Below are 16,569 nucleotides of genomic sequence, written 5' to 3' on the forward strand. Positions count from 1 at the left end.
TTACACTTTTGGTTAAAGCTAAATACATAACACAATTTACAACTCATTTGACTTCTTTCTGGAAATACTTGTTTTCTCCCTCCCTAGTTGTATCCACAGAAGTTCGATGATTCAGGCAAATGGAAAATAAAGCATGGTGATTGCTTGACAGTTTCTAACACAAATAAGTAACAAAATGCACAAGGCAGCACTTACTTTGGTATTGATGGCAACGCCCGTTCACCTTCTGGAGAAAGAGAGAGAGAGAGAGAGATGAGGTCCCTATTTCTTTAGAAAAGATTATGTGTAGCAATCAGAGAACAAGGGTAAGTCTTAGTCCAGAATTTAGCAATAACCCTTTAATAAGGAAGTTATTACACTGTGCATCTTAGGCTTTCGTGGTTCATTTTCAATATTTACAACACCCAATAAACCGAATGGAGGTGCATATTGTGTAAGAGGGACTGTCTAATCAGAGCAAAGCCCTGAGGGGATAAGTGGGTGAAAGACATCCCTACACCAGAGGACTGGCCATTTTGTCCTCTGATAAAAATGCTCAGTAGAAGCAACACCAAAACCCGTCTAGGAAACACAAATACAAGGAAAACAAATCCTCGGGATGTGCAGAGGCAGAGGGACTGATGCACCAGAGCAGCCCAGGAAGCAAGCAGGCCTTGACCAAGGGGTCACCTGCCACCCATGACAGGGGTGCGCTCGGGGCTCCCGGCAACGGCCCTTGCTGCTCTCATCACAGCGAAGCGCAGGGCTCCATTTGGTGGTTGGCGGACACGCTCTCTCCCCACCCTCCTTCCGTGAAGCAGGAAGCACAGAGCTCCCAGGTCAATGTCTTCTATCTGTTTAAATCTAACAGGCACCTAACTAATCCTCTCTTCTAATCCATCCCTGGGCTAAGTTACTACGAGGATCATGTTCCCCCAGTACAAACTCATCAAGTCATTCCCTTGTTTTAAATTCCAGTGTCTCTCATTGGCTTTTTTTTTTTAAGATTTTATTTATTTTTTATTTTTTTAAAAGATTTTGTTTAGGATTTTGTTTATTTATTTGACAGAGAGAGACACAGAGAGAGAGGGAACACAAGCAGGGGGAGTGGGAGAGGGAGAAGCAGGCTTCCTGCTGAGCAGGGAGCCTGATGTGGGGCTCGATCCCAGGACCCTCGGATCATGACCTGAGCCGAAGGCAGACACTTAACCAACTGAGCCACCCAGGTGCCCCAAGATTTTATTGTTAAGTAATGTCTACACTCAACGTGGGACTTGAACTCACAATCCTGAGATTAAGAGTCGCATGCTCTACTGACTTGAGCCAGACAGGCACCCCTTTCGATGGCTTTTAAGAGGAAATTTAAGCACATCTGCTCAACCCACAAAGCACTGTTTCATTTCTGCTGGCACACAACACTGCCCTATCTCCATCTTTGGGGTGTCTGCCCACCTACCACCCATCTATCTAACGCCTTCCCAGGTAGTCCATTAGTGTCACCCAGTGCAGTCACAATTGCTGTCTACAGTTCTGCTCCTTGCACTTGCCCTAGAACTCAGCCCCAAGAGCTCTTCGCCCCCAGAAGTTACCTTTGTCCCGTCTCACCAGTCTCGCTCCCTACTGCTCTCTGGTCTTAGGTGACTGCATATCATAGTTCCCTGAACACATCATGCTGCCTTCACACATTCCGACCCTTGAAAGGTGCCCTTCCCTCTGGTAGAAAGACCATTCCTCAATTTCTCAAAGCTCAATTCGGTGGGGGATGGGTTGGATGGGGGATGGGTATTAAGGAGGGCACTTGTTATGATGAGCACTGGGTGTTGTATGAAAGTGACGAATCACTAATTCTACTCCAGAAACCAATATTGCACTGCCTGTTAACTAACTAGAATTTAAAAATAAATAAATGAATGAACGAATGATGTAATATTCTAAAAAAACAAAACCTCCATCCAAGCACAATTTGAGCTCCAGGGAGCCCTTCCTGCAGCAACTCAGGTGGCTCTGGGTGGTGCTGCTGTGCTCTGCCTCGTTCCAGGGCACTTCTATGTGTGAGCGCACTCGAAGGTCGGACTCAACCTGCACACAGGTGTCTCTCACACTCAGCAGGGCACCCTGCGCTCACAAGGTTCTCAGGCCACTGCTTGGTAAATGAAGAACTGAATCAGCCTTGGATCCCATGTGAGTGACTCTGCCCAACTATTTATCTGTGAAACAGAAATCGGACCGTCTGGTTTGCAGGGACAGGTGAGGCATGCGCAGCGGCGCAGAACGCAGACGACCAGCACGTGACCCCCGATGCGCTGCTGCAGTACCACCCAAACTGCCTCACTCTGACTTTCTGACATCCACATTTCAAGCAAAATACCCAAGTGCCACCACGAAGGCCAAACGCGGAGTTACTAGAAAATCCTATCATTAGTTGACCACCCACGAAGGCTCCGACCAGGTCTTGTCCACACCCACTGTCAGTTAATAACGGCCGCTAGCCGTCTGCACCCTTTGTTGCAAAGTCTACTTCCCTGGGAGAAAGAGAGACCAGCTCATAAACATTTGGTTAATAGAGACTTCCTAAGCAGCCGGGCAGGAGCAGAGAGAAGGCTGTAAATGAGCTGATTAACAACAAAGGATCTTGAGAGTACATTTTCAGGAAGCAAGACCGTAAATCACTGAGTAAAATGGCCACACACACTAGCAGCAGCACTGTTATAAAAATGCAGTACTCACCGACTAAAACGCCCAGTTCTAGGTGTCAGTTTTTAACATTCCTTTAAATTTATAAGCTGAAGGCCTAACATACGACTTCTCGTGTCATTCCCACGGCAGATAGCTTATTTCCCGGAATAAATCCTTTAGGATTAAGGATGTATCTTTATATTAACCTACATTTGACTTTTGAATTTTTGAATAAAAGTTCTTACCTGTTTTTTAAATTGAACAATGCAGATTCCCTGTAACAAATCTAAATCATAAAGGTGCATATTATAGAAAGGAAGTGGGAAGGCCGAAGCCTCGTCCCCTGCTTCAATCACATCTCCACCTCTCCGGGAGTACTCCCTGTCCACAGTTGGTCACTTAGCTGCCCAGATTTCCAGACTCCTCTTGAACTTGCGAATACACACACACAGGCTTGGCTACATATATGTGTGTGTGCGTAGGTGTGGGCTTTTAGCACGAAAATAGCACCGCCTCCTGTTTTTCACAGCTGTGGAGTACTACTCTATGAGGGGTGCATGCTCCCTCACTTAGTGATTCCTTCCCGTTGTGTGGACATTTAGGCTGTGTCTGGTTTTGAGCTGCTATGCACACTGCAGAGTGAACACCCGGTGTCCATCGGATTCTGCAGGAGGACCTCTAGGAGGTGGACAATGGGCAGGCGCCATCGCTACACTGGCCTCCGACGACTTATGCAGACACCAACAAAATGGGAGAGCACATCTTCCAAGGATGGAATGGAAGACCCGTCGCTTCACCCAACCTAAACCAGAAAACGCAATCTGTCGCTGCTGGTGTCCAATGCCTATTGCACATCTCCATGTCCACTCTTCTACAAGGAGCCTATTTTCATACTGGCTTGTCTTAATGAGCTGGAAGAACACGCGAGAAAGAAGAGATTTTAATTCTTTGTTGTCTGTGTCACAGATGTTTGCCCTCCTGTATCTCAGCTTTAAAAAAATGTTTCTTGGGGCGCCCGGGTGGCTCAGTTGGTTGGGCGACTGCCTTCGGCTCAGGTCATGATCCTGGAGTCCCGGGATCGAGTCCCGCGTCTGGCTCCCTGCTTGGCGGGGAGTCTGCTTCTCCCTCTGACCCTCCCCACTCTCACGTGCTCTCTCTCATTCTCTCTCTCTCAAATAAATAAATAAAATCTTTAAAAAAAAACAAAACAATGTTTCTTTTACTAACAGGAGTGCTTTCATGTTTACAAAACCAACTCTTTCAATTCTGTTCTTCCTACACCCTGGGTCGTGACCTCTTAGAAGCATACCTCCCCTCCCTCCCAGGTACAGGCTTATTATCATCCCGCACACAGGAAATCTTCTGAGGAATGAGGAAATTATGACCCTATGTTAATGTGCATAATTCTTTCCTCTGAGGAGAATTTTACTAAAATTGAAAAACTGCCACTGAGCTCTCCTGTGGCTAAGGCACAGGTCAGCTAACCCCACAGTAAGGGTCAAGGTCGTTCAGCAACTCTGATGGAACTCAGTCCAGGGTATCTGGCTTGGGGCTCTAATTACATTTTCCACCCCAGTAAACACCACCTTTAAAAGCACTTTATAAGTGCAAAGTAATTGTGGTAGATCACAGAAGTAATCAAGTGCGTCTGAGCATACTCACAACTCACAGGTAGAACTTACAGATCACTTAGAACTGGTGTCCCTGTTATGCGTATAAACACGTACCTGTTGCTTACCATTAAACACTTTACAGTCTAGAGAAGACATATGGGTACATATATAAGTGTTATTAAAAGCACACTGCCAGGAAAATGGTGCACTGGAGTGTAGAAACATGTTTTAAATTTATTAGAAATTTAAAAAAAAACCTAAATTAAAAAATGCTCATGTGCTCTTGTCCACATATATTTCTGACCATAATCCATTAAAAACGTTTGATTTAAAGTATTATTTCCATTAGGCAGTATACCTTCACGTTAGGTATCTATTACAAAATAGTTGTATAATAAACGAACATGCTGGGATTGAGAATAAAGTAAGTACATTATCGAGTCTAGTGTCTCATTCTGTAAAGACAACATAAAATTGCTAAGAGCCAGCGCCCTACTAGGATTTTATGAGAAGCGTTTTCACTTGTGCTCTTGTCATATGCATGAAGAACTTAATGCATCTCAGTTCACAAGATGTGATATCAAAATGTTTATCCCTAAGGAGAAAAAAAAAGCCAATTAAAAACCAACACAGGAAGGTGTTGAAGTTTCAAACATGGAATGGCTGGCTTATTTAATGCTTAATGTCTGAATGTTATTTTTTTGTGTGCATAAACTGATAAAGAACATTTGGTAAATTAGGATAAAAATTTTTAAATTATTTACTAAAAAGGAGACAGGCAATATGTCACATTGAACACTTTTGCAAAATACCGTCTTCATGGAATGGAATTTCCCTAAAACATTTAAATAATATTTGCAAGGTACATACCCCTGCTTAAAACACAAAATGAAAAATCAAGAGTTTATGTCTGTAGAAGTTTTAACTGAGAGTAGCCTTTAGACCTTTCTAAAAGCAACTTCATTACTATATTTCATACAAAGAAAGCTACTATAAATCTAAATATATTTTAGAAAATAATAGGTTTTACTGGTGTGATCATAAAGATTTTTACTAGATTAGGCGTATCCTAGGATCCACACACTTTAGCTATTGTTTTCAGAGCACATCATGACACTAACTTTTAAACAAAGGTTCCAATGATTCCCTGCCTCACACCGCCCCCCCACCGCCGACTGCTCCCTCCAGCCGCTCTGTGAACACAGGGTACGGGGCTGCTGGTAGGCCGGGCTTTCTGCTGCGTCTCTACCAGGAGTTCAGGACTCCATCATCTGTTTTCCTAGCTCCTCTCCACGCCGCGTACCTGGACACACAGCACTCGGCCCCTCAGGACCACTTTCCTGTGATGGTCCCGGTCCTGGAGGGGAGTGCTGCAGGGGATCCCGTGTCTACCGGCCACAGAGCTGGCTGCTTTGTGGGCACCACTGTGGACCCACCTCCCACGCCATAAAGCAGGCGTCGTTCTTTACGGATGAGGACGGTCAGAGTCCAGGTTCACACAGTAGGTCAGGATCACCCTGCAGCCAGCAGCAGCCACGGGAACAATGCTAACATTTATGGCCACTGCATGTGCCAGACACAGTTCCAAGCCTTTCACACAGATGAAGTCATTTATCCTCCCTAAACCATAAAAGACAGGTACCCCTGTGTGTGTGTCAGAGCTAGAGAACCAGGCACAGAAAGGTCAAGCAATTTACAGATGGCAGCTCAGAGGACTTGCCATTTGAACATACAAAAGGATACATTTCTAGAGCCCAGATTTTTCCTGCTACCACTATGCTATTTTCCTGCTGGGAACGTTCTGTTTGATTATTTCAGAATTCCAAATCTTCTGAAACAACCCTTCTTACTGCCTTGCAAGAACCCCACATGGCTTCCAAAGTGATACAGCCTTGTTTCTAACAATTACTCATTCTAATCACTGATTTTACATCATGCCTTAGAACGAATTTTGTTCTTTGCTCTAAGCTTTTGAGATCTATAAGAAAAAACAGTTTATTTGACATGAGTTACAAAGTATACCTGAAAAAAAATCCAGAACATAATCCCAAAAGTTTACTACAAACACTGACAGCCCCCTAGAAAGCACCTAGAAAGTGTTGCCCGAACCCAGTAGCCTGAACACCAACACTGTTTCCCCGAAGCTCTTCTATTCAAACCCGGCTCACAGGCTGCGCGTTGCCCCACTTCCCCGTAAAACCAAGAACACAGACGTACTTGGCTGAATTACTTATTTGGTCTTCAGAGTCGTCTAAAAGAAGAAGTAGAGGCAGTTGGGATGAGCTCGCCTAACAGCTCCCAGTGGGACTGCTCAAGCAGAAGCAGGACCTCACCTTTCTGGGGTCTGATGATAAAAGACTGTGTGGCCCCGTTCACCAGCCGGCAGTACCCATCTATCAAGTCAGCCATATTCTCGGCGATGGTTAGGGATGGCGCTGTCACTGTCAGAGGCTAAAAGGGGAAAAGACCGAGAGAGAGGCGTTATTGTTCTTTGTATCATCAAAGGGGCAGCTGTACTATGACATCAGATCTCTAGGTACACTTGGAAACAGAAGAGTGAGAGCGACACAGATTTGTCATAAGGTTGGCGTGGAAAAGGAAGTTGATATTTAAGGAGGTTATTCCTAGAATATGTGACAGAAGGCGACCCAGACAAAAACAGAAAAATCACTTAAACTGAGATTCATTTTCTAGAACTAAAGGAGGCAAAAAAAAATATTTCCTTTCAGAGTTGTCTGGCCCCTCTGGAACATCTAATTAAGGGAAGAATTTAAAGAATCAGTATATTTCAAGTATGGCCTATTTTAGAAACAAACATGGAGTAAATTTTTATCAATTATCCCTCGTAATTTTTCTAGCATTAAAGAAAATTACTGGGCGCCTGGGTGGCTCAGTCGGTTGAGCGACTGCCTTCGGCTCAGGTCATGATCCTGGAGTCCCGGGATCGAGTCCCGCATCGGGCTCCCTGCTCAGCAGGGAGTCTGCTTCTCCCTCTGACCCTCCTCCCTCTCGTGCTCTCTGTCTCTCATTCTCCCTCACAAATAAATAAATAAAATCTTTAAAAAAAAAAAAAAGAAAGAAAATTACTAAAATCTCATTATTTTAAGCATGCACAGCACGTTTTGCCTAAGAGGTCAGAATTCACTGTTTTCACTATCAAACCTGCAATTTTGATAAACTTCCTGAAGATTTATCATTAAAGATTACCCGGGAGATGATCAGAGCTGTATTTTCCTTCCCGGCACAGGGACGCCCTAACCAGAGCAGTATTTCTCACGTCCTCGCCCACGAACAATACACCTTCCCTGAGCTCCGCGACACGACACGTTCGGGGCCGGGGAGGGGGGGGGGAGCGGGGGGCGGGGGGGCGGGGGGGAGTTCTGACAATGGTGGTGCCGAAAGAGAATGTTACAGAGGTGCTGTCGGGAAATTTTAATTGGCAATAGTTTCCATATTTTAGGGTTTCATTTATTCACCTCTGAGAATCAAATGCACTTCTGAGAGCCTCAGAAATGCCCCTGCTCCCAAGGCAGAAAGAACAAGTGAGGAGCGTGGCAGATAAACCCGTCTGAGAAAAGGCTTCCACCACCAGAGAGTCCCGTGCGCTGCATGTAACAGACAGAGGTCCGAAAACGTGCTGTGTGCGACAAGCCCAGTCGTTCTGACTCCACATGTGAGCGTCCTCTGCCCGTCTGTCAAAGAAGGTCACTGGATGCGGTATTTGCCAAATGGTGCGCTGTCCTGACTGGGCCACACTGCATGCGGATTAAAAGCGTGGGCTCTGGGAGGCACCCCATCTCCACCACTTGTGCTCGGCTTCCTCAGCTGTACAATGGGTTCAGAGTATCTCAAAGAACTCCTTTTGCTGGGTTCTGAGAATGACCCGTGTGGCTCCTGGTCCCCGTGCTAAGCGTCAGAGTAGCAGGTGACCCACCCAGCAGGAGCTGCGGCAGCAGGGCTGCTAGCAGGTGACCGGTCCCGAGACCACCACGCACAGCAGTCTGGGAAATGACCCTGCTTACTGAAGGTACCCGTGCATTTACATAATCCTAAGAAGCAGACGTTCGTGCTAGTTCACGAGAATCTTCAACCGGCTTGACAATAATGCTCCTGACCAACTTTTCCATCTGTCACCTGCTCTACTCTTGGGGGCATGTACTCATTACTACCTGAAATGGAACACTCACTACGTAAGAGAAAGCTGGGATTCTGATGACCCACAAAAACTGCATCCTTACCTCGGGGGCACCGGCAATTTTCAGCTGTAGCATCCCTTTCCGGTCCTTGTCTTCGCTGTTCGAATACTGAATGGTCTGCACTTGATTGAAGTCGGCCAGATGTGTGGGCTTGGGAGAGAAAAGGCAACCACTTGGGACCCCAGACAGACTCCTGTCAGGTACTGCGTGACTTTCTTGCAGTGCCCACCCCATCCCACTCTCCCGAGGACCTCCTCCCGATGACTGCATCTGGGGGAGAGGCTGCTCATCCATCAGCCCCCAGTGGGGTATTCTCTTCCTTAGGAGCAGTCCTGGAACCACCAGGAACTGTCTGCTCACTCCCAGGTGAGGAATATGCCTGTTCTCTGTGTTCCTAATGGCCAAGCAGGAGTGCTCCACCTGTCAGAGGTGGACGGGTGGGTCACAGGTCCCAGAGAAGGAAGGAAATAGAAGAAAGTCCCAGATTTGACTCACTCACTGGCCTTGGGAGTAACTGCGTGTGAAACCTGCTCCCGTTCCCACAGAGAGAGGGACCTGTGTGCACTCCCAGTGCATCCTGAATTAGAGCAAGTCTCTGAGTTTAACAACGCTAGGGAGTTGGCAGGTGTCCAAAGGACCCTTCTCAGGAAGACGTCCCAAGAGACTTCATTTCTCCAACTAGAATCAACTCTTTTCTTCTTATGAAGACAAAAAAAAAAAATACCCATTTGTCCCTTATCCTTCTAGCATTTCATGACAATGATCACTTTGCTGTGATGATTCCTACACATTTATTCACAACAATTACCTTGATTTCAGCCTCTTTCTCTTACAACGTCATGAGGATTGGCCTCTCCCACCAAGTACTCCACTCAGCCCAGATTCTGCCACCGGGACTGAGCTGGAATTATGGTTCAGAAAGTGACTCATAGTGGCTCCTGGGTGGCTCAGTCAGTGAAGCGTCTGCCTTCAGCTCAGGTCATGATCCCAGGGTCCTGGGATCGAGCCCCGCGTCAGGCTCCCTGCTTGGTGGGGAGTTTGCTTCTCCCTCTGTTCTCCCCCCACCTTGTGCGTGTGCACTCTCTCTCTCTCTCAAATAAATAAATAAAATCTTTATTAATTTTTTAAAAGACTTTATTTATTTGTCAGAGAGAGAGCGCGCACAAGCAGGGGGAGGGGCAGAGGGAGAAGCAGGCTCCCCGCAGAGCAGGGAGCCTGACGTGGGACTCGATCCCAGGACTCTGGGATCATGACCTGAGCTGAAGGAAGACGCTTAACCGACTGAGCCACCCAGGTGCCCCAATAAATAAAATCTTAAAAAAAAAAAAAGCTTCCCTTCACATCAGAACACCTTCACAGCTTTGCTTTCAGGCACAGGTGTGTCCATGAGGCCTTCAGACAGGAGCCCAGGGGCAGCCCTCCGCTTTCCCATTCTAAGACGTCCAAACAACAGGGAGCACGGCCCCTGTGCCCACTCCCCTCTCTCCGCCTCTGTGCCACCTGCCCTCACGGGGTTCGCTCCTACCTCACTGGCTGTCTTCCACAGTTCCTTTGGCTTCTCCTCTGCTCCATCTCTAAATGATCACGGGCCACAGGACTCTGTGCTGGGCCCATCCTTCCCCTGAGCTGTGGCGGCCCAGCCAATACCACCCAGCCCCGTGGTGCAAGTACGTCTCCAGTCCTGAACTGGGACACGTATCCAGCCACCTACATGACACCCCCACATGGACGTCGGGGACAGACCGTGAACAGCACAGTCACGGGATCCGCTCTTAACACCTGCTCCTCCTCCAGGCCTCCCCAGTGCAGCAACAAGCATCACCAGTCAACCCTGTTCCTGAGCCGAAAAACGGAGGCATTATCACCGGCTCCTCTCTTTCCTCCCCCACAGCCAGCCCCCCTCCGCACCCGGAGTCTGTGCATTTTCCTTCCACCTTCCCAGCTGCCACTCTGGTGCAATCACCGTTGGTATCCTGCTTAGAGCATCAGCCCTGCAGCCGTTTCCCTCGTTGTGCGCCTGTCCCCCCGCCCACAGACCACCCTACCCGGAAGCCTGGGAGGTATTTCACAGTGTAAGTCAGGTCTGACAAGCCCCTGCTTCAACACGTACGGTGCCAGCAAAGGGAGGCAAACAACCCCCTGGTCCGCCCTCTGCCTGCCTCTTGGACCTAACTTCTCATCATGAGCTCATCTTGATCAGATGCACTCTAGTCTTACTGGGGCAGAATCATGCCCCCAGAGGGTTGTTTTTGGTTGGCTGAAGAATGAGGGATATAAATGGGGACCAGGGCCGTGAGACGTGGTAGAAAGCACAGAAGTTCCCTCACAGCGAAAACTGTCCTATGTCCTGAATGGCTTTCAAGTGTCCTGATGTGTATTCATGTTGGTGAAAAATCTGATTCTAGAACCCAAGCCTTTTTTAAAACACAAAGTATGCTCTACACTGAATTTTCCAGCAATACAACTTATGTGTAATTTAGGGAATACTGACTTTGCTATCTTTGGAATGTTATGATGAGTTGCTCACCATTTTGGAAAATGACATCATGGAGGGCAATGCTTGTTGGTATTTGAGCTGCTGACCCCATGCACACACATCTGTAACAGAGGAGATGAGGCTCCTTCTAACAGACCAGGAAGCAAATGTTATTAAGCTGGTGATGCATGAAATAGGGGACATCTCAACTAGTCTCGCTAAATGATTATATTAAAATATTCCTATTATTGCCATCTTATAACGAAAATATTTTTTTCCAAAGAACAATGGAAATTTAAGTCATGGAAATCATTATATTCCTTTTTTTTTTTTTTTTTAAACCTACTGTGTTTCTGCCTCATTTTGACATGCCCCCCGAGGTCAGTCACGTAACTTCCCCTTGTCACTTTCCTATACTACTTGTAAGGGGGCACTTCCGGTGGCCCTCTCTCAGATGAACACGCTCAGTACTCAGCTCTGACTCTTCTGTAACACTTGCCCATCTCTGTGCTGTGTACTGACATACTGAAATAGACTTTTTGGAATTATATGTGCACAGCATATTCTGTGATTTTATTTCAAGTTAGCAAAAGACTCTTAAAAATATCTGTTATAAAGAAGACAGGGCTGGGAGGGGCCCACACTGACCACCACTCTAAATTGGACACCAGACACTCTCATACTACCCTACTGTAGCCCTCTCTCATGATCGGATTATTTCTGCTGCTTATCATCTTTCTTGCATTCACTCTCACAAACAGACTAAAAGCACCATGAGGGTGATCTAGTGGTGGACGCCCATCCTGTCTACCACTTATTGCAAGGAAGGAGGGCCGTGCCTGGTACGTGAGGGAGTGAATGAATGACTCTGAGAACTTATGAGGTGCTGGGCTCTGTTCTAAGTACCAGGAATCCAGCAGCGAACAAGGATGACGTGAATCCAGACATAAACAATCACACAAGGAAGCACGTAATTACAATTGTGATAAAGACCGCAACAAAGCAACTGAGGGTACTGTCTAAAACTACATCCACTTTGTTTGGGGAGGGGCAGGAGGAAATGGTGAGGCCTCACTCAGAACAAGTCTCCCTGAGAACGAGAGTGGGCCCCGGGCCCCATGAAGCCAGGACCACGTGGATTTCACCCGGCGCTGGGCCCTGGCTTCCGGCTCACTGCCCAGCACCAAGCATCTTCACACACACATGCAGACTGGACCATGCAGCACTCCAGACAAGGCACAAAAGTAGGCCTTATGGGCCCCAAGAGAGGGCCAGTGTGTGCAGAGGAGCCTGCAGAGCTGGGCTGTCTACGGTAGCGGGAAGCCGCGAGTGGCTATCGGGCAGCTGGTGGTTCGCGGCTAGTCCAAACTGAGGGGCGATGAAAATGCAGAATCCATGCCGATTCCAAAGCCTCACTATGATAAAAAGAATACAAAATATCTCCGTAACTTTTATATGCATGATACCTTGAGGTGATGGTATCTTGGATATACTGGGATACATAAGGTATATTATTAAAATTCATTTTCACCTTTTAAAATGTGGTTACTAGAACACTGCAAAGTCCATAAGCAGCTTGCATCACTTGTATTGAGCAACGCTGGAGAATAAGGTGACCTAGGAGTCAGGTGAAGTAGCTAAGGACTTAGAAGTACCGAGAGGGCTCCGCTGCATGAGGGTCACTGTCCCCCAGGCGGAGGCTGGGCAGGTGCTGGGGTGCCGGCGGGGGCTGAAGACAGAATGGGAGGAAGCCAGGCGGCACACTCAGAGCAGCTCGGCTTGGGGCAGCCACGCGCCACCAGGTTCTCAACGGCCACGTGCCAAGAACTGTTGCAATAAAGCAAAGAGGAAACGTGGGCTTGCTCCCTGGCGGGGACAGGGAAAGGGCTATGGGTTTGAGGGAGGACGTTTTTAGGATGAGAGAGATTACACATTTTTCTATGCTAATAGGAATGGCCCAGTAGATTGGAAGCATTTACTGGTGCTAGAAAGAGAGCAGAAGAGACAGGGGGGCCGCTACACAGCCAGGGATGGTCTTACCAGAAGCATGATGTTCACCCACGGAAGGCACGGGACGGGAGGGTGGGTGTGGCAGGCAGAAATGCAAGCAGGGCAGATTTTATAGGGACTTCCGGGGCTCTATCCTGACACTCCCAACCTAGTTTCCTTCTACTTTATACAACCGCAACTTTCACTCCAGAGGACAGAGATCCTCATATTCTCAAAGAGAAAATAGACATTTTTTCCAAAGAACATTGATAAAAATCAACCATATGCTTGGCTATAAAGAAGACTGGAACACATTCACAGGAAAAAACCTGTTCTCTGCTCATTGGCCAGTAACATTAGAAATAATAACAGCGAGACCCAAACCCTCAGAGCTACTTGAAATTTAACACTCTCCTAAATAATGCTATGATGAAAGAAATAAAAGCTGTACAGAAATACAACGAAAGGAGAACACCACCTACCAACATTAGTAAGACATTACAAGTTGTACGAGAAAATGGCCTCCAAAGTAAACGAAAATACATTGGAAAAAAACACCCCAAGGGAACTGCAGGAGAAATGCTAAAAACAAGCGAACAAGACTGGGAAAGGGGGTCTGCCAAGAACAATGCCGACATGAAGGAAAAGGAACGGCAACGCTGTCACCCCGATTTCTGAGCTTGCCCACAAAGGGCCGCTACAAGAGACAAGCCGTCCGCACGTCTGCAAAAGCCAAACTCCAACAGACGTGCGTGGGCGTGAGACCAGGCACAGGACTGAAGTCACCGGAAAGATGATGAGAGAACCCCGAGATACAGCTCCATGGTGACAAGCTGAAAACACGGGAGGCAGAGGACACGCTAACGGAACGTGAGTTACGACAGGCGACAAGAAGCAGACACCCTGAGCAGCTGTGCCGCTGCGGGGGGGGGGGGGGGGTGGCTGGTACACCTGTCACTGAGGCGGCAGCAGGGGCCACGCAGACCCAGGCTGCCTCACCCGAGAAACATGCAATTCCCATTCTGGCTTCAAATATTTCAGGACGTAAAATCATAAAAAGACCCCAATTCACCTGATGAAATAAATTAGTGTAACTGCTAATACCCTTTAATGTCCTTATAAAGTTAATATAAAAAAGAAAAATCTAGATTGTGCTCACTTCGGCAGTACATACACTAAAAAGAAAAGATTTTTTTTGTGCTGTGGCACATCAAGCTGTAGGAAGCTGATGCGGAAAGAGACAACTGGACAGCGTCACGGAACAGAAGACCCCGAGGTGCACCGCAGGAGGTAACAGATACATGACTTGGTGCACCTTGCTGACCCTGCTGTCCGCTCACCTGGAACAGGACCAGTAACAACAGCAATGACAGAACAGCGGTGACACCCAAATGCCTCCCTGAGTCCTTTGTGTGAGGCCAGGATCAAATTCATTACTTAATTCTCTTACCAACCCTATTAGGTGGTTGAAATTCTTACGGCCATTTTACCAATGAGGAAACACAGGCCAATGGCGGAGGGACGGAGCCCAAGTCGCAAGGCTAGCATGAGAGCGAGTCAAGGTGGCAACCGTGGCCATGTCCTCCAGAGCCTGCCTCTCTTGACCGCATTCGGGGGCCCACCTGTGACCTCACCTGAGGACTCTGGGTGGATTCCAGGTGGGTTAAAGGCTTACATGTAAACAGGACAGAGACAACATTGCAAGAAAATCCAGGAGACCACAAATCAAACCTAAAGGCTAGGACTACAACAATCTGTAAGTGGTGAAAACAGGTAAGGTCACAGGCTGTCCTGGAGAGGTCACACCAATGGCTGCTCTTGCCATCAGCGTAGGAAAGTTCCAGCGGGGCCACACTCTTGTCAACACTTGGTCTTACAGCTCTTTCCCATTTTAGCCATCCCAGTAGACACGTAATAGCACCTCACTGCACGTATCTGATGACTCCGAGGCTCAACACCTTCTCATTTATCTCTAGACTATCTGGATATCCTCTTGGGTCATCTGCCCTTTACTTAATGATTTACTGCCAATCTTTACCCTGGCTTAGGAGACTACTGTCAAATACATTAATGCAAATACCTGGCTTGCCTTTCTACTATCTTTTGATGAAAAGAGTTCAATGTACTCTAATTTATCAAAATTGTCTTTTAGAGTTAGCACTTTTTAAGTCCTGTTTAAGGAATCTCTGCCTACCCCAAATTTATTAAGATATTCTCCTATGTTTTCTTCTATGACTTTCATCATTTGCCTTTCACATGTAGATCAATATTGCATCTGGAATGGATTTTGTTAAGTGTGTGACAGGGGTCAGAATACCCTGGTTTTTCTCTGCGAATACTCAGCGGACGCTGCAGCATTTACTGAAGAGTTCATCAATGATGCAGAACTCAGGACAGCAGCCCCTCTCGGGGTAGGGGCTAGAGACTGGGAAGGGGCAGGATTCATCTTTGTCTGCACTCAGGCCCAGCGTGAGGAGTGTCCGTGCACAGGCAGTCCCGAGATGTCACCAAAGCAGACTTACGTTGCAGCCCTTGTCCGTGAGGTAACTGATTCCTTCTTCTGGGCCAATTGCCAGTTCCACCGAAATAATCCAGCTTGACTTTTGAAGGGTGAAACAGGTAATGACAAAGGTCCCAGAAGAAAAAAGAAATATTTTAGATGAAAACATGGACACATTAAAGGACCAAGGTGGGGGTGGAGGCGGGGGGCTGGTCTAGCTTGCCATTTATCTATCCAACCAAGTACTACAAAATGTCTGTAACTTCACTGATCCAGCATCTGGTGGGTCTGAAGCTAATGGTTTCTTTGGAAAGATTATTTGAATAGGTTAAACTAGCCCAGAGGGAACAGTCCATTAACAAATCACTGGGCTGGAATAAAAAATCCAATTATCAACACAGGCATGCTTTCAAAAGAAGATGAATTCATCCTCACATTAATACATTTTCTTTTTTCATTTTTCCCCACTGTAAAATGACAAATATTTTCATGTTGTTAAAAATGTGACAAATCAGATTTCAATCAGAAATTCAGACATACATGGATAAGAAAAAGCAAAAGAAATGAAACCCAGTTGCCCATTTCCCATGTCCCCATACTTACACCCAGAGCACACTTGAAGCATTCTTTATCAAATCTGTACACTGGGGAGAGGATCTCAAAGAACTTCAGAATACTTTCTTCTCTGTTAAGGTTGGCAAACTGTCTAAATGTCTGTTGGATCAGCTTTCTTAGTGTTTTGGCCTGCACAATAAAATCACAAAAATCACTTTACAGTCAACAACGCACAACAATAGTGAATGTCAAAGCTATCTTTCCCTCCCACCACTCGCTCCAACCTATATTCACATCACTATGAAATGCCATTATTTGTCAAAGCCTACTTCCTTTTTTAAGTAGCTGTAATAAAATGCACACAGTATAGGATAAAGAAGATGTGGTATATATAATCAATGGAATATCATGCAGCCATCAAACGGAATGAGATCTTGCCATTTGCAACGACGTGGATGGAACTGGAGGGTATTATGTTGAGTGAAATAAGTCAAACAGAGAAAGACATGTATCATATGATCTCATTGATATGAGGAATTCTTAATCGCAGGAAACAAACTGAGTGTTGTTGGAGTGGGGGGTGGG

The 16,569-nt window shown here is 46.6% G+C and overlaps 1 protein-coding gene across 17 annotated transcripts in view; it reads right to left on the reverse strand.

Annotated features, from left to right (window-relative positions):
* PTK2 (protein tyrosine kinase 2) overlaps positions 1-16,569 on the reverse strand; it is a 261,505-nt gene that overhangs the window by 93,320 nt on the left and 151,616 nt on the right. For all 17 annotated transcript variants that reach the window (XM_081816607.1, XM_081816606.1, XM_081816604.1 and 14 more), the window contains 5 exons: positions 16,033-16,173; positions 15,452-15,529; positions 8,507-8,614; positions 6,602-6,719; positions 196-226 (listed from right to left, as the gene is read on the reverse strand). In XM_081816607.1, the coding sequence (XP_081672733.1) occupies positions 196-226; positions 6,602-6,719; positions 8,507-8,614; positions 15,452-15,529; positions 16,033-16,173 (476 nt within the window). The remainder of the gene's footprint in view (positions 1-195; positions 227-6,601; positions 6,720-8,506; positions 8,615-15,451; positions 15,530-16,032; positions 16,174-16,569) is intronic.

Source organism: Leptonychotes weddellii, chromosome 4, assembly GCF_054177405.1.
Source record: "Leptonychotes weddellii isolate Sample4059 chromosome 4, ASM5417740v2, whole genome shotgun sequence".
Classification (NCBI taxonomy): domain Eukaryota; kingdom Metazoa; phylum Chordata; class Mammalia; order Carnivora; family Phocidae; genus Leptonychotes; species Leptonychotes weddellii.